At 41.8% G+C, this 20,708-nt stretch overlaps 1 protein-coding gene across 2 annotated transcripts; it reads right to left on the bottom strand.

Moving 5' to 3' along the window:
- Positions 1-3,245: 3,245 nt before the first annotated feature.
- Positions 3,246-20,345, bottom strand: LOC129335559 (translocating chain-associated membrane protein 1). 2 transcript variants are annotated; one of them, XM_054988210.1, is made up of 11 exons: positions 20,120-20,345; positions 16,136-16,199; positions 14,772-14,890; positions 14,488-14,604; positions 13,791-13,849; positions 11,188-11,272; positions 10,136-10,206; positions 8,898-9,002; positions 8,242-8,385; positions 7,034-7,191; positions 3,246-5,921 (listed from the first exon to the last, which is right to left on the bottom strand). In XM_054988210.1, exons 1-11 carry the CDS (start codon positions 20,240-20,242, stop codon positions 5,848-5,850), a joined length of 1,119 nt encoding a protein of 372 aa, XP_054844185.1. In that variant the 5' UTR covers positions 20,243-20,345; the 3' UTR covers positions 3,246-5,847. The 2 variants fall into 2 exon arrangements, with proteins under 2 accessions (XP_054844185.1, XP_054844184.1); XM_054988209.1 differs by having other exon boundaries at positions 14,772-14,893; positions 20,120-20,343.
- Between the last annotated feature and the right edge of the window lie 363 nt (positions 20,346-20,708).

Below are 20,708 nucleotides of genomic sequence, written 5' to 3'. Positions count from 1 at the left end.
GATCTCCTGTTCTTTATTGCCATCCAGCCAAACTTGGCAACCTTATATATCTATCCGAGAGCATTTTTGAAAGTAGAAAAGCTCTATGTCTTCCCGGATGGGCAGAAAGTATAGGCCTTATGTAAACTTCTTGTAGTTGCATGTGTATTTTACAGTCAAAGATGACATGTTCTAGTGATTCTATTTTCCCATCACCACAGGGACACAGGCGTTCTTCCAGTGGCATTGATTCATTTTAAGATGTCTTAAATTAGAAAAACAAACATCAGTATATTCGTAATGTCACAAATTCTAACCACCTGGAACAATAAGGGGCTTACTTTACTTTTTTTTCATTTATTCTGGCTGGCTGTCGATTTTGGTTGTGAGGTGGTGTCCATGTGTTGTTCTGCCTCAAGCATTTGGAAGGTGGCAACCAGCTGTCAATGAACAATCATTACTCTAGACTGACTATACATAGTTTAATAAATGAAGGATCAAGATTTCCTGCTAACTGAAATGCAAAAGTAGTTTGATATTTGAGAAAAATGGGTATCAAGTCAGGTTTATTACAGTCTGTGACCAGTACATATAAAACCATTTGCAAATCAGTTTAAAAACAGTTGAGACTGGATACAAGGGAAGAACAATGAATAAAAAAATGGGTATTAAAAGTTGGCACAGCGAGAGTTCTAGTCATAACAATAAAAGTGGGAATTTGAAAAGTGGGTATCTCCCCCCACCCCTAGGCCTAACCCAAACCTTGAAAATTTCCTTTGGCTTTTAAGAGCTAGCACAAAAATTCAGAGCTAGACTCATTTTTCAGCCTTAAGGGGTTTGTATTTTAATGACCTTATTTTTTAATTATTACTACTACCAAAATCCTAACCCAGCTCCTCAGTTTCTCATAATTTAATTAAAGCTATTACAGAAGTGTTATATAAATGTGGGATAACCCTGGTTAGCACAACAAAAAGCTAACCTAATCTTAATATAACTTCTCCCAGATTCCTTGTAACTTCATTATTGCTTTAGAAAGTTATATTTAATTGAATTTTGAAGCCAGTATAGAAAAGCCAACTGGTTAAGAAATGCATTCATCTACCACCACTGAACATAAATATATAAACAAGAACTTTAGGCACATGCATTTTTATCTCATGCAACAAAACATTCGGATTTTAATCAGTTTTGCATTAATCACAAAGACAGTATGATAAAATTGTTGCTTAAATTTCTAGGCACTGTGATAACCTGAGTTTTGTTGAGTCCTGATCTACTTCATAGGTGTGCTTGATGGCATGTATGGTACACTATTGTGCTAAGCAGCTACACAAAGCCAAACTGAGCTTTTTGAGGAGTTTGAAAGCTCTCCTGAGAAATATGGGTTGTAGGCAAACACAATGGATTGTAAGCAAACAAATTGTCTATGGCAGCAGGACACAGGAGTCTTGTGGCAATGACTAACAGAGGGTGTTATATGACCCCTTTCTTTCCTCTGTTAGATTTTGCCTTTAAGTCTTTTCTTCTTGCCCCCTCTGGGTAGAATGCTGCCACTAGGAATTCTATTCCAAAATAACTTAAATTTCCTCTTTAATAATGTGCCCAAGCGTCAGGCTCCTTCGTGGATCCATGTGGCCCTGAGGAAAGGAATGGGATATAGGAATAACTCTGAGATAAAACCAAAATAAACTTCTATTTTTACAAGCAGCACATTGGTTTCATATTATTTTTTAAGCTTGATCGTTTCAAAAGGTGTTATCTGTTCCCAAAGTTTCTTTTCATAGGCACAACCACTCAGATCTTCATAAACTTTCTCAGGCTGCACACAGTTTGCCTGCTTCAGGTATCAATTTCTCACTCAAATACACAGATTTTCTCTCAGGCGCACAGAGAGTTTGGCTGCTTTAAACAGAATGAACAGGTTTCTCTCTGACACACAGAGTTCATATTTCCACACGGGTTAATTTCTTTTAGAAATTCACAGGCACCCTCAGGCTGCACACAGCTTGCCTCTCTTGCCCTGACTGACTCTTTTCTCTCCACTCAGTAACTGAGAACTGCCTTCACTCCGCCCACATTCTCAGTCATCAGCCAATCATCTCCCTCCCTCACCCGCCAATCATCTCTCACCCTCACCCCTCTCTTTGACGCCCACTCTTCATCTGTATCACACCAAGCATTTAAAGACAGACATAAAATCATTACAGAGGGCCACTTATGAAAATATAAGGAAGCAGGAAATTGTCCATCTTTCTTTCTCCATGGTTTACTACTGGTTAGTGGGTAATTTACTCCAGACCAGGGCTTTTTTTCTGGGGAATGAGGTGGTGGAACTCAGTGGCGGAACTCAAGACCGCACAATGACGTCACTTTGGGTCAGCTGGAACAAGGGGGGAGTTTTTTAAAGTTTAAATTGCCCTCTGCAAAAATGGTCACATGGGCAGTGGCCCTGCCCCCTGATCTCCAGACAGAAGGGAGTTGATTGCCCTCCACGCTGGCAGCGCCGAGGGCAATCTAAACTTCCCTCTGTCTGGAGATCAGGGGGTGGGGCCACCACCCATGTGACCACCTTTAAGAGGTGCTGGAACTCCAGTCCACCACATTCCCTCTGAAAAAAAGCCCTGCTCCAGACCATTCATTGCTAAGCAAAAATACAGGCAGCGAAGACCTTTGTTTGTGTCAAGCCCTCAAGTTCTTTCCCTCAGGTTTTGGGGAACCTTCAGAATTCTCAGCAGGCAAAGCCTTTGCTTTACATGGCTACTTTTCACATTGTTAGGCCCTCATGCCTAATTCCAGTTCTCAAAATATACATGCCAAGGTATGTTCCTTAGACGCTAAGGCAGTGTCAACACTCATTTGCACTCAACTACTTACAGAGCTCACAATACAAAATGACAAAAGGAGGGGGAAATTATCGCAAGTGGAACTTCAAATCTGTGTTTTGGCACTTTCGGAATCTAGAGTCAGATTTGGCATTATAGAAAACACTAAAGTCTTCCCAGAGAAGCAAGACACTTAAGACACGACTAATCAGATGATCATTCAAAAGGAAGTAGCAGTTGTTAATTCCAGTTCTAAATACCTTGTAAAACAAGTATTTACTATCTGAACGTAATATAGGTTACAAATTGTACAATAGTAACAAATTAAAGTTTCATTTGCCTTTTACAGCCCCCCCCACCCCCGCAATTAAACAGCTATGTTCTGGTGATCATATTAGAGCTCTCCATTCTTAGGCAAAACATAAAGGAGACACATTGTCATTGTTTTATTAAGAATTTATTAGAAATGTACATTAAAGGAACAATAGTCTATCAAACTCGTTAATCCCAATACATCTCGAAAAAATCCTTCCAGGAATGTAAATCAGGCACGGTCTCATTTGTAGAAAGAAAACGTATACATTTACCATTACATTTTATTGGAACCATTTCGTGAGGTTTGAATTTCATAAAACTCCGCTTTAGGCTGAAAAAAGAAGCTAAAATTAACAAAAGCTTTACACGAAACACAACTGAACAAAGTAATCCAGTTGTTCCAGCTAGGAAAACATTCAAACACCACACTCTTAGTCCAGAGTGCAATAAAGTATTGTCTTGAGAACCTGCAGATATGAACATACTAGCGCCAAAGGACGCTGACAGGGTGGTTGTGAGAAACCTGAAGGCATGGAGTCCATATACTGGGATTATTGAGTGTTTGGAATGTATGCTCAAGATAGTGGCACTGTCCGTCACTTCATAGGGACAGAACGTTAATTTGCCAAATCTATCGCAGGGGGGAAGGTTAGAAAGGAATAGAAGATAATAGTAATTTTGTAAGTCATTCACATTCCAATCCCTTATATGGACTATGTGGCTTCTTTGGCATGGCTGATGCTGGACCCTTCTGCACAAATAAACCATACAACAAGACACCATATCGCTAAGAAAAATGACTTACTTTTAACTGAGTATATAAGATCTTGTTTCGACGGTATGGGGGTGGTGCTATTAAATGCCCCGACTCTTATTGTTGTATTATTTTTAAAACCAAGTAAAGGACGCATGGAAAAGTCTGGGATTTGTTCCCTGCTCAAAGATCAGAGGTGGAAACTGCTCTGACCTTCTCTCCTCCCTAACGCAGCAATACCCAGAGATCTGGGTCAGATTGTCAAGGCTCGCTACGAAACCCCCATTATAGTACCATTACTTGTCCCTGCTCCAATTAAAGGCTATCTAACTGTGTGAATAAAGTAAATTAGCTAAGCTGGGGAACTTTAGCAGCCCTTCAGAGAACGCTTCCCTCCTATACATGGCAATGTCCTGTGGAAGCACTACGCTTAACTTCCACGCGGAAGCAATTATCTGGAGCCGGCTAAAATCTAGTGAAAGGATATAGTCAGGCCAAGCCATTTGTTACTCCTCAGCATTGATCATCTGGTGCTCTATAACAGCTTTCATCTGTTAAGAATTCTACCTGATACATATTCACATATAGTGTAATTAAAGCAAGATAATCCTCAAGTGAGATTCTTACTGAGGTTTATCCCACTAATATTTTGACGGTGAAAAAACAATATATATTTCACAATCAGTCGTTCCAACTTATTGTTTTCATACCATACTCTTTATGCTCCTTGTAGTCAGATGCTTTTTTGTAGTCAGGCAATTCCCTACCCACCACAGAAATATCAACATTGAGATAAACCCTTGGCAATGCTACCTGCTATTGGACTGGGGAATAAATGGGAGATGGCGGTTGACATAACTTTCCTTGCACTGGGGGATCTTTATCAAGCAGCACTGTTATTTTTAGTACCATCAACTCGTTCGCAACTACCTCTTGTAACACATGGTGGTGGAAAGCACCATCAAGTCACAGCTGACTCAAGGCAACCCTGTAGGGTTTTCAAGGCCGAAGACGTTCAGAAGTGGTTTGCCATTGCCCGCATAGCAACCCCGGCCTTCCTTGGTGGACCCCCCATCCAAATACTGACCAGGGCCAACCATACTTAGCTTCTGTGATCTGATGAGAGAGCGCTAGTCTGGGCCATGCAGGTCAGCGCTTGCAACACATACTTGGGTGTTTTATGTGCTGCTCCTAATTGTACTGAAGACATCAGGGTTCAAGGAATCCAGATCTCACTGGCTGCATCAAGAGAGCTGAGAGTCAGCAAAATCAGGTTGAAGAAAACCAAGAAGTTACCATGCCAAATTAAAAACGGCTGTAGGAGCAACTCAGTATGTTTTTAAGATATAAACTTATTTTGTGGCCGGTTCTTATGGTAGGATGCCCTATACCACAAAAACTTTGATCCCAACAATACCCACAATATACACAACGGATTCCTTGACAACACACACACGCACACATATATACTCTGGAACATTTCAGTCAGTCTAACTGTGTTTTAATAAGGGAATTTCTTGAACCACCGTAGGAATCACCTACAAAGTAATGATTATTTTGGCGCTTTACAAATTCTGTTCTGAGCTGTAAAATCATAACATACACTTAAGCATCAGAGAATATATAAAAACAGATATGGTATTACTTTAAACGTCAAATTCTCAAACAAACTTCGTAACAGTTTTGGAATGGGCTACATCACAATTGTAAAGCTGGAAGGAATGGCAGACTATTACTATTTTTGGCAAGTGAATTTTGATTAATACTCATTTTTTTAAAGATAGTAAAAGGTGGCCCCTTTTTCAGTTAAAATGTTTTAAAAAGTTGCACAAAAACCATTATGGTAGCAATAATCGAAAACCATTGATTTTTATTTGTTTGTCAACAGTAAGAACTCAGGTGCTGAAGGACTTTCCAACATAAAAAGCAGTTCTCTTTGGGGATATTAGTCAATTAACTTAATAAAGTTCTGTTTTAAGAGGATTTTTCTTTTCTGCTACGAGGCGAGTCGGCTCCATTTGAAGTTAATGTTCCATTTATTCCATTTTCTACAAATAAGAAAACACACAAATGGTCAGCAAACTTTCTCCCAAATATCAAAAGCAAAAATGCTTATAACTCTTTCCTAAGAAATACATTTAGAAACATCAATTAAAAAGTCAAGGTTCAGAATAAAGAACACGAGTAAAACGCTTCTCCATTTGCAGCACGGGGAGTAGACGCACACCTTCCAGTGAGCCCAGCTCACTGTTCTTGCTGGCCACGAGCAGCAAAGAAATCTAGGATCTGTGTAGAAGAGGGGTGGAAGCCTCCTCCTCCCTGGAGCTAGCTGTCTGCTGAATAGGAAGGCGCAGTAGTATGTGCTGTGTGTCGTCAAGTTGCTTCTGACTTATGGCAACCCTATGAATGAAGGCCCTCCAAAATGACCTATAATTGACAGTATTGCTCAAGTCTTGCAAACTGAAAGCTTTAGTTCCTTTATTAAGTCATGCCCTCAAGTTTGGTCTTCCTCTTTTTCTACTGTTGTAGTCTTTTCTAGTGAGTCTTGTCCTTTGCATGATGTGACCAAAGTATGATAGCCTCATATTTTGTCATTTTAGCTTTTAGGGAGAATTCAGGTTTGATTTGATCTAGAATCCACTTATTTGGGGGGGTTTGTCCATTCGTAAAACTCTCCTCCAGCACCACATTTCAAATTAACAAAACGTTCTTCCTGTAAGCTTTCTTCATTGTCATGGGGAAATACCACAGTATTCTCCCTTTTAAATATTAAATCCTGGGTCTTTGATCTGCCAGAATCAGTGCAGGAGAACATACAAAAATTATTAAAGCTCATGTAACGCCGGTATCTCAAAACTGCAAATACATTTACGTTACAACAAAACCCTTTGGTCAATAAACCGGGCTTTTGGCAGCTAACTATCAACTTAGGCAGGGTGAATATGATCCACACATCTGATGCCACCGCTTTAGAGATGCTAATACTTCTTCCTATGTGTTTAACCAATATCTAACCACATGACCAAATAAAAGCATCTTTCTTGAATTCAGAGAAGGTCACAGCAGGCCAATCCACACAACTAAAAGTACTGCAATTTTGCATTACTCTCAAGCCCCTTCCCTCTTCCAAAAATGAAGAATAAACTACTGAAGCACAAACCTCTTTCTTTTTTAGGCAGCTTGCCTTTGGCCGCTACGAACTTCTTTTTTACTGGTTGAGGAGGTGAGGAATGTTCTCTCCATCTTCTCAGCTGAAAATTAATGAACTTCCACATCATAAAGGCCTGAGTTAAGCAGATGGAGGCCAACACGCTGATTCTACAAATGAAGAGAAACTGTTACGATTCCTGAAAGCATCTAAATCTAGAGGTGGCAAGGCTCGGGAAATCTGTTCCCACTGGAGAGAGGTTTCCTGACAGACCATTTTAAAGGTTTTATCACTGCACAAGTCAAGACAGGCTTAACAGTGGCAGAGCAAAGCTACGGTAGCCCAGTATTAGGCCATAATAGCATAGGAGTACGTAACACGAAAAGCATTTTCTGAACTCACCATAATGGGGAATTCTTCCTTTCACAGGCCACTCCCAAGCTATGCTGTTATGTCAGAAGATAACATCATATCCTCTAACCAGCAGTGTAACATTTATTGATACTCTGAGAGCTACTTATCACTGTCCATTTTGTACTGTGGTACAAATAACTGAACACAAGATATTCTTCCCTATACCACAGTGGCAAATACCATATGGCTAGACAGTTAGCAGATCATAATCTGCGCAGCATATAACATTATGATAGAATTTTTCAAGACCTACCCAGAAAAATGTGTCATATTCTGGCAACACAATTCAAACAAATCTAGTTTAGGTCAAATGATTATTTATAAGCAGGGAGTCAAGTGACCTGAACCCTGGCCCACAAATGGGTTCAGAGGTTCTTTTTACTCTTGCGAACCATTACTGAACCTCAATCTAAAGTCCCTTGGTTGCCTTGAAGTTCAGCTGAACCTGTAAACGGGAAAAAGTGAGTTTGGTTCAAGTTCAAAGCCATCAAGAGATTTTAGGTTTGATTCATCTCTGGTTCATGAAAAGAAATCTCATCTCCTCCTACAGGTTTTTGGCTACGGAGGAGGTTTAGACTGACTCCCTGTTTTAAAGAACTGTAAGAGAGACGCTTGCTTCAATCTGGCAGCATCCGTTTAGCCAAGCAGCGAACTGTGCGCTCTTGCTTATGGGCTCTCCAGAAATATAAACAGTGTTGCCCTCCAAGCAAGTAGAATGCAGAAGGACATTGCATTTGAACACGGAAATCACATTAACTACAGGGGACAATAGCCAATGATAAACAATAAACCTTTCTCTGTTTTACCTGATTGGCAGCACATTGAAGTTTCCAGTACTAATATCCAATGTTTGATTCTCTGCTCTAGCAAGGCCAAATCCAACGGTGAGGACAGAAAGAATCAAGGTCAAAAGTCTTCCCAACACAAATAGAATTGCCCAAAGTGAAAATCTAGAAGGATGAAGCAAGTCCAGCATTAGCATCTGCTATTCCTTACATTTTTGAATATAAACGCTCCTTATGTTTTTAAATAAAAATGCATAGTGACATACAATGTAGTTTTTACCAGGGCTTTTTTTCTGGGAAAAGAGGTGGTGGAACTCAGTGGTGGAACTCAAGACTGCATGATGGCATCAATTTGGGTCAGCTGGAACAAGGGGCAGGTTTTTTAAAGTTTAAATTGCCCTCGGCGAAAATGGTCACATGGCCGGTGGCCCTGCCCCGATCTCCAGCCAGAGGGGAGTTTAGATTGCCCTCCACGCAACTGGCTCCCCTCTGTCTGGAGATCAGGGGGCGGGGCCTCCAGCCATGTGACCATTTTTAAGAGGTGCCGGAACTCCATTCCACCATGTTCCCGCTGAAAAAAAGCTCTGGTTTTACCAAACTGAACAATTACCACCTGGGCAGGCAACTGGTATTTCCAGAAGCACATTTTTATGTGATAAGTTATTCTATGTACTTACCCTTTTTGGTACTTTTCGTCACTGAAATAAAACAGTCTAGAGATGTGGAAGAGAAATTCCACAAAGTAATGCAACACAAGGAGAACCAGCCCGAGATGGGTTAAACTGTTAAAAAAGAAAAGCAAAGCAAGATGGTAATTGGTCAACTGACTTTGGTTTTCACTTCCCTTTTGGGCATTCCGCTTCTTTATATTGCAGTAACTTCACTGGATGCCGAGATATCAAAATAGATATACTCATTCAGGGCACAGTTCTATTCAGCTTGTAATTACAATGAGAAACACCGACTGACAAGATCCGATTGAAATATACTATATTAATTTATGACATAGTTACAGGTCACTGTAACTCAAACATTTATTGCCAAAGATGGGAGAATGCAAAAATATATTTTATTGCACTATTTGTTTAGGATGATAAACCTACTATGGAAATTTAGCCTTGACCTAGTGGTGAGAGTGCTGGACTAGGATCTGGGAAGCCCAGGTTTGAATCCCTGCTCTACCATGTTGTTGTGAGGATAAAACAGAGGAGAATGACGTAAGCTGCTTTGGATTCCCACATGGGGAGAAAGGTGGGGAATCAAATCAAATACATAAAATCTTGTAAGATCTCAGAAGCTAAGTGGGGTCACCTCTGGTTAGTATATGGATAGGAGACCACCAAGGAAGCCCAGGGTCACTACACAAGGCCAAGCAATGGCAAACTAGCTCTGTCTCTTGTTTCGAAAGCCCTATGGGATTGTCATAAGTCGGCTGTGATTTGATGGCACTTTGTAGCCATAGAAATTTAATGATGGCTGCTTTGATGGCACGTGAGGGCAGAAAGGATATAAATTTTGTTAAATAAAATAAAATTCAAGAGACATTCTACAACCAGTACTTAAATTTGAGCTTGATTGCCATGCTTGCTTTTAATAGTTCTAGAAAATCCACACTGTAATATGAAATCTCCCTTGAGTCATGATACAGCACAACGAAACTAGTTGGTAAGTTTACCACATAATTCTGTTTCAGATTTGAGCATCAACTCCTGTATTTTGTTTGTTTTTACTAAAGGAGAGGGAAGGGAAGAAATGTAAGCTGGCGAAGTGTTCAAAAACTACATAGTACGTATTTTGTTTTAACAGCATTACAATTATTAATAATCCTATCTGTATCCAACAATTCGTACATGGAAATGAAGACAACGTAAGTCAGTCATGTTCACGTGCATCAAAGTTCGTCCAAGTCACTTACTTTAACAGATAAGCTCCGGAGATATGGAAAAGATAAAGCCCAATATAAACAAGTTGTCGAGGAATGTCTTCCTACAAAAAATAGCACAACAAGGAAACATCAAGTGCAACTACCAATTGCTGGACACTGTCCAACCACTACAGTGTTAATTTACTTTGCATTCTGTTATTTCTACTAGATCTTTCTGGAATTTTTACAACCACACAATCTTACTGCATGGTCAACTGATTAAGTTTTTTTGCATGCAAATCTTTAAGACAAGCATGCCCTTAAAACTAATGTGTTCAATTTAATTTGACACCTCCTTCAAAAAGTATGATGTATTCCACCTTTAAGATTTTTATAGTCTGCTTCTAGTCTTGAGTATTGCTTTATGATCATGGTTTTTAGGCTATCAAGTGTTTTATTATTTACAATTTTCAAGTTACTGTTTCTGTGATATTGTAGCTTTTTAAACATTTGTTAGCCAACTTCAGTAAGCCTCTGGAAAGGTGATATACACAGTTTCTATATAAATCAAATAAATACTCACAGGGACTAAAGGTAAAGCACTGAGTCATTTCTGACCCATGGGGGGACGTCACATCATGACGTTTTCTTGGCAGACTTTTTATGGGGTGGTTTGCCATTGCCTTTCCCAGTCATCTACACTTTACCCCCAGGAAACTGGGTAGTCATTTTACTGACCTCAGAAGGATGGAAGGCTGAGTCAACCTTGAGCCGGCCATTTGAACCTGGCTTCCGCCAGGATCGAACTCAGGTCGTGAGCAGAGCTCGGGCTGCAGTACTGCGGCTTGTCACTCTGCGCCACAGGGACTGCAACTCACTAAAATCTTTCCTACTTTTCTGAAGGCAACCACGTAAAACATCAGAGAAAACTATTAATGAAGTTAAAAAGATATTGCACCAGGCAGTATTAAAAAACACAGATCCGACATGGGCTTTAAAAGACGGCCATCTGTGAACAGGCTGCTTGTAATCAGCTACTTTAAAAATAGTTTCCAAGTTCCTCTTTACCAGCTAAATAAATGAGAAAACTTTGGTCTGCTTACTTTTTTCGTCTTCTGGAAGTACAATTCTGGAAAAGCATGGAACCAGTATGCCAACTGTGAGATGTAGAAAAACTTCATTTGAAACCTGCATAATGCAACAAGTTTTAAAACTCAAACATAAATATTTCAAGGAAGAGTCTGTTAACACAAGAGATGTTACACTGAAGCCTAATCTGAAACATCGCTCATGAAATCAGCAGATTCAAGAGTGATGGCATGATGGCAACTGCTGGCTACACAATACAAGTGCAGATAAACTGAATTTCTGGAACTTACATTAGAAAACCAAGACAAGACATTTTCTCCAGTATCTTAATACAGAGTCACCAAAGAGCAAGTTTGGTGTAGCAGTGAAGAGCGCGGAGTCTAATCTGGAAAGCCAGGTTTGATTCCCCACTCCTCCACTGGAAGCCAGCTGGGTGACCTTGGGTCAGTCACAGCTCTCTCAGAGCTCTCTCAACCCCACCCACCTCACAGGGTGATTGTTGTTGTGGGGATAATAATAACATACTTTGTAAACCGCTCTGAGTGGGCATTAAGTTGTTCTAAAGGGTGGTATATAAATCGGTTGTTGTTGTTGTTATTGTTATTATTATTAACTTTAAGCAGTTTATTTGATCTGATAACAGGGTGGATAAAAATCAATGATTTTTTTAAAATAAAAAACGTGGGTTTTTTTCAATTTAAATAGGATTTTTTTAATAAAATGTTTTTTTGAGGGAAAGGCTTTCTAAAGAAAGTTTTCTATTTAAGATGCATTATAGTCCTAAGGCTATTCATCATGAAATAAGGATTAGTTTTTAATTATGTAGTATGAGGCTGTATATTCATGCAGTGTTTAAATTTTTTGATAAATGAATTCCATTAATCCATTCACAATGTCATGCTCTTCCAGAGCATGTAAGATTACTGGGCAATTTTTCTATCTAGAAGATATCACAGATGCTTGGTTTTTGCTTTTTTACAGTTCTCTAAAATGTGAATTTGTGTCTGCAGAGATCACATGGCCCTTCACAGAAAAATTGTTATAAAATAAACATACAGGGTTGAGAAAAAGACCTTAATCTCATTGTTCCTTTGCAAATCTATATATACACAGAATCAACACCATACCTCCTAAGTGCTAAGTTTCAAAAAATTCAATGAATAGAAAATTGTTGGGAGCAGAAGAGATCTGCCCAAAAAGCCAAGTGGGAGGAGGAAGGGGCAAGCCATAAAAATTAAAGTGAAACTTTTTGAGTAGAATACTTTACAAGTCTTTGGATCTTTGTGTGTATAGCCTGAGGTTTATCATATTCTTTCCCTGGAGGAAAAAACCTATAATAGCAGCATGCCATAACCCCGTTTGGGAATATTTTAATGCAATTCCTCTACCTATCGATAAGGCAGGCATGCATGCAAAATGCAAACACCGCAACAAAGAAATGCAAGGCCTGGTAGCCCGAATGAAACAGCATCATGACAAGTGCTGTGATAAAGACAACAAAAAGAACAAGTTTGAACAGGCAGGATCTTCAGGTTGGTCAACCACATCAGTTAACAAACATGGATGTTTAAGCAAATACAAGAATACATATGCTATAATGTTACTGTTTCAGTTAAATAAAACTATTTAAATTGTTATTAAGGTAACAATTATTTTTTTCCTCCAAGTACAGCAGAAAAGTTGTCCAAATATGAACGATTAACTCATTAAACTGGAGATAGATAATTATGAAATTATTGTCAGGTGAACTATCTATGATGTGTTTCTAATAGTATAAGCAAATCAGTAATTTTTTTGATATAACTATAAAAGTAATCTGAAAAATTGTTATTCTAAAAATGAAACCTTCATCTGGTTGAAAATATTAAGATTATACCAGTAAGAATGAGTCTTTATGGAGAAAACCATGATTTAAATTTGGAATGCGTTAAAGTCGCATTTTGATGATTTTAAACGCATCCTCATGAACTTATATGTTTTTTACATTGAAACAAAACAAAAAGGCTGTCATGTTATAGATCATGTCCTAGTCTATAGAGAGCAACCAAACAATCACGCATCCACTAATCCATGGCACAAAAACATGCTCCAAAAGCACGGATCCTAATGGATCCTCTCAATTTTTAAACTGGATCACCCCACACTCACCATACAATACCATAGCATGTCTATTGCCACAGATTGCACCCAAAAAACTCATGAACCCACCAGTTCATCGCACTGCCATTGTGCACAAAACATGCTTTTAATGCATGGATCTTCATAGATCCTCTTGATTTTATATGATATCACCCCAAACTCACCCTACTGTCCCATATCATGTCCATTCCCCAGATGGCACCGCCCCAAAATTATGCATCCATCGCTTCATGACACTGCCACAGCATTAAAACCTGCTTCAAAGCACAGATCCTCATGAATCCGTGGACCTGGCTGCGATAGGTGGTTTGATGTTTCATTTGTAGTTATCTTATTTTTAAAAAAACATAAAATCCGTGAGGATCCATGTAGATTCGGGTTTTATTTTCTTCTGTTCAAATCTAGTCTTATTGACGAGTGATTTAAATCATGATTTAAATCAAGTCCCCCCCTGATAAATTTTTTCAAAAAGACTTACGGCATCGATATATGTGGATAGTCTCTCCAGAGTGAGGTTGGATCAGACGCATAGTTCTCCTGAAATTACAAAATGTTGGTACTTTTTATCAGCTATAAAATGCAAACCTTCCTGTCAAATGATGTAACCAAATTGTGACTATTTTTTCCCGCAAGAAAACAACATTTTTTAAAGCAACACACTGAAGGAGAGGTTGCAAGACTTGATAGTTGAACGAGACCAGGGCCGTTTCCAGATGGCTTACCTTCTGCCGCTCCATGCCGCAACGTTGCGGCTCGTCCTGGGGCGAACGCGAAATATCGCGCGAGTTTTGTGCGACGTTGCGCAAAACTCGCGCGAGAAAACGCGGTATTTCGCGTTTTCCCCGGCACGAGCCGCGACGTTGTGGCATGGAGCGGCAGAAGGTAAGCCATCTGGAAACGGCCCAGTTCCCAGACTGTCATCAAGACAAAGAGGTTGCGCATAGTTTGACTCGTAAGAATCCTTCAGGCTGCCAATCATTGTGATCCCATCCCAGCCTCACACATACAGCCTAGAAAGTATATGCAATCAGTTATGCCTCATATATCCTTATTTAATCCCCTTTAGAAATTATCCGCACACTACTTTTGATACAAATTTAGATCAGTGACAACATGAACTAGAATTACACTGGATTAAGAAACCTTATCAGGTTTTGTTCTATAAAAATACTCACAGACACAAGAATGCTGGTTCCCCAAACGCAGGAAAAAAGGTAGAATGCACTGAGCTGTCCAGATTCGTTGAATTTGCTGTGCTTTGTTTTGGAAAAGTGCATTCGTCTGTTAATTTTCTAAAAGGAAGAGTCATGTAGGTTATTGATAAGCACGAAACTTTGGCAAGAGCCTATCTGGCATGTTAGGTACTCTTTTTAAAGTTTTGAAGTCTACAAGTGTCTCTGTGCCATTAGTTACAATGGCAGTCGTGTACTTTATACAGTCCCCAAAAGAAAATACTTACATCTAACATGTATTCTTGAATAATAGCATGTATAATTATTGCTACCAGCATGTAGAAGAAAACAGTAGCCAGATCTTTGACGCCGTAGTGATAGAGTGTGGCTGTTTCCATAGGCTGTTCTTCTAAAAAAAAAAAAAAATTAAATTTAAAGAGTTTTTTTTTAACCTTACCCTCAGTCTAGTTTACACCTAGCATTTTGTGCTAAGTTACAAAAGATAATTTATGCTCTTTATTCCTGGTCAGTAAACAACACGGGTAGTATAATCAGAACTCAACCCAGTCCTTGCAGTCCTTTATAATATTAAAACTAATCAACCCTCTGAAATCACAGACCTCAGACTCAAAACCTGGTTTCGGTATCAGAGCAGCAGGAGTTTACAAGTGGATGAATTGTACTGATCCCGATGTCCGATATTCGCTACACGGCCCACAGGCTACAAAGTGAATGTTTGGATCTACAAACTGTGAGTGAGGTATAATGAAGATGAGCTTGTGGAACTGATGGGCTCCACCTTCACTTCTTGCAGCCTCCCATAGTCTCCTTAAAGTCCACTCTGAGTCTGGGGCACTCACCCTCGAGAATGTGCAGAAGGCAATCATCATCATCATCACCATCATCATCAACAACAGTCAATTTATATACCACCCTTCAGGACAACTTAACGCCCACTCAGAGCGGTTTACAAAGTATGCCATTATTACCCCCACAACAAAACACCCTGTGAGGTGGGTGGGGCTGAGAGAGCTCTGAGAAGCTGTGACTAGCCCAAGGTCACCCAGCTGGCTTCAAGTGGAGGAGCGAGGAATCAAACCCAGCTCTCCAGATTAGAGTCCCGTGCCTTTAATCACGACACCAAACTGGGTCTCAGTTACGCAAAGATGAAATTTGCAGGGACACCCCACAAGTCTTTAGCTCTCAAAGGGACACATCTGGATCAAAGTCATATCTTGTTACTGACAAACTGCCCCTATGAACTATGTTTTGCCTGCATTTCATGTTTTGTAGCAATTAAGAGTTTGGGATAGGATATGGGAAATCAAGGGTCAAATCCCAACTGGGGCATTACCCGCTCAGCCTAGTCAACCTCACAGGGCTGTCATTTGGATAACATGGAAGAGTACAAAACATTGTATACAATCCTGAGCTCCTTGGAGAACAGGCAGGGAAACATGCACCAAAGTCTACAAATTATTTTGGCCCACTAGCTGGGCCAATGTAGCATTTGGTTCATGGAAAGGTATTTGTGGGTGCCAAAAAAATCACAGAACTGGCCACTGCTAGTATGACACAACCTGACATCTTAGCAATGTTAACATGACCTACTTTATAGGACAAACATCCAAGTATCTAGTCTGAATTTTACCTGTGGCAGGAATGGTAACATTGTACTGAAGCGTAACAAAGACCACAGCTGCTTTTGCTGTAACCTGAAACAAAACAAAGCAAAATAAACCACTACTACAAGAACCCTCCCGCCCCCAATACAGCCTAAGGCACTTTTCACACCTTTGTAACCCATTTTGGCTGCTAGTTGCTAGTAGATTTTAAAAATGCCATTTCAGACACAACTGCTGTGCCTGCTGGTCGCTAATGGATTTTAAAAACCGTTTCCACGCCAAGCTGCTTATGTCTCATTTGCAATGTGGGGCCAAGCCATTTTTTTAAAAGCCCCTGTCTCCCATTCTCATGTGTTCTGTGCACTTCTGATTCCCTACATTATTTGGAACATCAAATGGCACCGCTTTTTATTTTCCTGCTCATTTCCAATGCATTCCTCCCACCCCTTTTGAATGGATAGTGATTTTAACTGTAACACTAAAGCAACGGACGGAGGCATCACACCAGGGCCTGGCAGGATCTACTATCTCTCCGCCGGGCCTGTAAGACAGAGTTGTTCCGCCAGGCTTATGGCTGAGGCTGGGCCTCCGCTGGCTGGAGGATACAACATCTACCCCCCCTCCCTGTGAAAGCTGCCCACCACTGTTCTTAAGCTGCTGCTATATTGTTGTACTGTTGTATTATTTGTTATTAATTGTTATTAATTGTTATTAATCGACAATACTTCGACAATACATTAATTGTATTGCTGCCATCAGGGAAAAAAGTGCTGCTATTTTTGTATGAGATTTTGTATGATGCTTTTAAAGGTTTTAATATGAAATGTTTTAAATGTTCTTAATGTTGTCATCCGCCCTGAGCCTTCTCGCGTGGAGGGCGGAATACAAATACAATATAAATAAATAAATAAAACATACAGTAGGGTGTTATTATAGTAGCGCATTGACACTATTGCACTAAAGTTACAACGATTTTTAAAAAACTGGGTGGCAAGATCAGAAAAAGAAGCACTGTTTCAAATGGTCACAATTCACATAGGATTCATAAATGGATATAAATTTATTTGAAACCAGCATCCCTTAACATTGTCTTGCATGAAGCTGAGGCAGCAACAGATAACAACCAGGTTGAAAGGGCAACTTGAAAGGGCCTAATGACACAGAAGCAGTATGCTATAGGGACAAAAGAACAGGATGTTTTTTTAGCCTATATGAATGAACCACATATAACCTGAGGCAGATACAATTTGGTTAACTAACTGGAACGCAAGAATACTCAACACAGGGAACAGACAAAAATGCTTTGGTCATAGATCCAGAGGAGTTAGCTATGTTAGTCTGTAGTTGCAAAATAAGAGAGCCTAGTAGTACCTTTAAGACTAACCAACTTTACTGAGGCGTAAGCTTTTGAGAACCACAGCTCTCTTCGTCAGCTGCATGGAATGGAGCTCTGCCGAAGAGAGCTGCGGTTCTCGAAAGCTTATGCTACAATAAAGTCGGACTCTTTACTATAACGCTTTGGTGGTTCAGTAAAATACTCAGGTAATTGCTCAGATCACCATTCCAACGATGCTTAAAAGAAGCCAGGCCATCCTTCAACCCCCATGTCAGTCATTCGTTCCCCAAAGCATCATGTCTATAAAGCTTCCTTATGACACCAGCGGGAAGAAAATTTTTGCTTGCCCCAAGACAACCAGGCAAGTGGTTTATTTACATGAATAGAGCAATTAAATCATTGCAGTGAATATACTAATTATTGATAACCGTGCAAGCCAGTTATTTCAACCAGTCCGTGAAATTACATCTTTTAAAAGTATATGTGGAGTCTAACAAGCCCCCCCACAGAGGGAGAGACCTGCTGCCCCTCCCCCTGTCCCAACAGTCACTATGAGTTCAAGAGCAGTTGATAAATAACAGCAACAACAACAATAATATTCGATTCATATACCACCCTTCAGGATAACTTAACGTACAGAGCGGTTTAAGAAGTATGTTATTATTATTTACCTGGTGAGGTATTATCTACCTGTTGATTATTATCTGAGGTATTATTATCGACCTGTTGATTATTATCTGAGGTATTATTATCGACCTGTTGTGAGGGCTTCAAGGAAGAGAAGCTATAATGAGACTTTGTAGTTAAAGGTTACGATATTTTAACTGTCTAATTTTACTAATTGAAGTTCCCTAAGCAGTCCTTGTTGAGATATAAAAAGTGTACAGTAGAAAAACAAAGGGAAGAAGGATGGAGAATCCTTCTCCATCCTGACTGCAGGATGGAGAATCCCCTTGTGCGCAGTTAACCAAGCCTTCAAATGGAATTTAAGAAGTACTGTGGATTTAAGTCCTTTTAAAGCATATCAATTTTTCCTGCTGCTCAGAACTTCTCTAAAGAACGAGGGTTAGCACTTTTGCAGTAACACTGCAAAAAGGCTTCTGACTTCAAATCTTTCACACTGGAGCAGTCCCACATGTGAAACCTGCAAAGCTTAAAGCCAGATGCCTTCCATGTCCCTCCCTGCCTCCAATTCACAACCTGCACCTAGCTGGTAGATGTAGGGGTGAGAAATCATAAACTATTTCCTAACAGATCCAAAAGTGTTTTTTTTTCTTTTAACCCAGATTGCAATCCAGAGCCAAAACATGCGTTTCTGGGGTGTGTTTGTGTGTGTGTGTGTGGGGGGGGATACGTGCAAGCCCTGGGGATGGAGAAGAATTAGCGGCTGCCTACAGCATATGGAAGCCCTTCAGTCCACTGATGGTTCTCTGTGGACACGTCATCGTCCACTTCACCTTCCCTGAAGCAGGGGGGAGAGGAGGGGCTGCCTGCCACATAGCCCCATGGGGCTTGTAGTTCTGCTCCTGGTACACAAAGGAGAGGGGCCCTGGCAGCCCTTCCCTCCATCTCTGGCGGTTGCCAGGTCTGGGCTGGGAAATTCCTGGAGATTTTGGGGGTAGGGGCAGAGTTTGGGAAGGGGCCTCACTGGGGTACAGTACCACAGATTCCACCATCCAAAGCCACCATTTTCTCCAAGGGAGCTGATCTTTGCCACCTGGAGATCAGTTGTAATTCCAGGAGATTTCCAGCCACCACTTGGAGGCTGGCAACCCAACCAAAGACCATCCCCTCTGTAGGTTTCCCTCTTCCCGCCCTACAAGCCACGAGCCCGACTGCCTGCCCCCCTCCCCGCCGTGCTTGCGCTCCGAGTGCCACGTAACCCTGCCGGGCCCTGGAACTGCTCAGCCGGCAGGGAGCAGCAGGGAGGAGGGAGCCCTGTGCCCAACCTCCCCTTTCTCACGTTCCAGCCTCCAGCCTCGGTCATCGGGGAAAGCAGCGGAAGGGCAAAACTCCAGGGAGGAAAGCCGGAGACAGCCAGCACAGCTGTCTCTGAGAAAAGGGTTCTGTCTCAGGGAGGGCTCCAAAAGGTCCCGCAAGTGGCCAGATGGTCAGGGTGAAGGGTGGGAGGAGAGTTAGGCCCCTCTGGCCAGCTGCGCCCCCACAGCTCTCTTCGTCAGATGCGACTCTACTGTTGCATAAGCTTTTGAGAGTCACAGCTCTCTTTGTCAGATGCAACTTTACTGCAGCTGAAGCTTTCGAGAACCACAGCTCTCTTCGTCAGATGCATCTGACGATGCATCTGACGAAGAGAGCTGTGGTTCTCAAAAGCTTCTACTACAGTAAAGTTGTTTAGTTTTAAAGGTGCATCTGACGAAGAGAGCTGTAGTTCTCGAAAGCTTCTGCTACAGTAAAGTTGGTTAGTTTTAAAGGTACTAGTGGACGCTTTCCTGTTTTGCAACTACAGACTCCCAGGGCTCACTCCTCCGGATCTTTGCCTTTGAAAGAACACCCCCGCCCCCCGAGGCGAAGGCAGCGTTGCATCCCCTCGCCCACCCTTCACACGCGCCCAGACGGGGGAAGGGGGGCGTGAGGAAAGGTTCCGCGGCGGCGGCTCTCGGGCGGGAGGCTCGCCGGGGCCAGGGAGCCGCGAGCGCCCGCTCCAGCGCCTCACCTCGAACATGAGCCCCAGCAGGAAGACCATGGCCACGCAGGAGACGATGTCGGCGTGGTTCTGCACCACGAACTCATGGCTCAGCACGGGCGGGTTCTTGTTGCTCTTCTTGCGGATCCCCATGGCGGGCACGGCGGAGCCCCACCGCGGCCCAGGAGGAGGAGGAGGAGGAGGAGGAGGAAGAAGCGGCCCAGGCGCCCGCTCCGCCCCCCTCCGCCGCCGCCTCAGCCCGAAACCACCACTCGGCGCTTCCCATCGCCCAGGCCCCTGCAGACGGCCGCGGGGAAGCGGGCAGCGCCCCCTGCCGCCCGAGAGGACCCATCGCGGAACGGGCCGGAGGTCAAGAAACGGGCGCCACGGCAGCTGGCGCGTCACGCCCTGCTTTCGACCAATCGCGGCGCGCCCGCGTGGAGGTTCGGCCGGGCGACCATAGAGAGTGGAGCCTAGAGTGACACATGCACAGACGAGAGCTTCCGTTTGGAGTCGTGAGCTCCATTTTACGCCGATAGGACGGCCAGCCGCCAATGCGGCTGCAGGGAAGGGGTGGGGGGGGGGAGGAGAGAGGGTGGCGAGTTCAGCAGATCTAAGG

Source organism: Eublepharis macularius, chromosome 9 (genome assembly GCF_028583425.1).
Source record: "Eublepharis macularius isolate TG4126 chromosome 9, MPM_Emac_v1.0, whole genome shotgun sequence".
Taxonomy (NCBI): Eukaryota; Metazoa; Chordata; class Lepidosauria; order Squamata; family Eublepharidae; genus Eublepharis; species Eublepharis macularius.
Note: the sequence above shows the minus strand (reverse complement) of the source record. Positions and strands in the feature narration are given on the sequence as shown.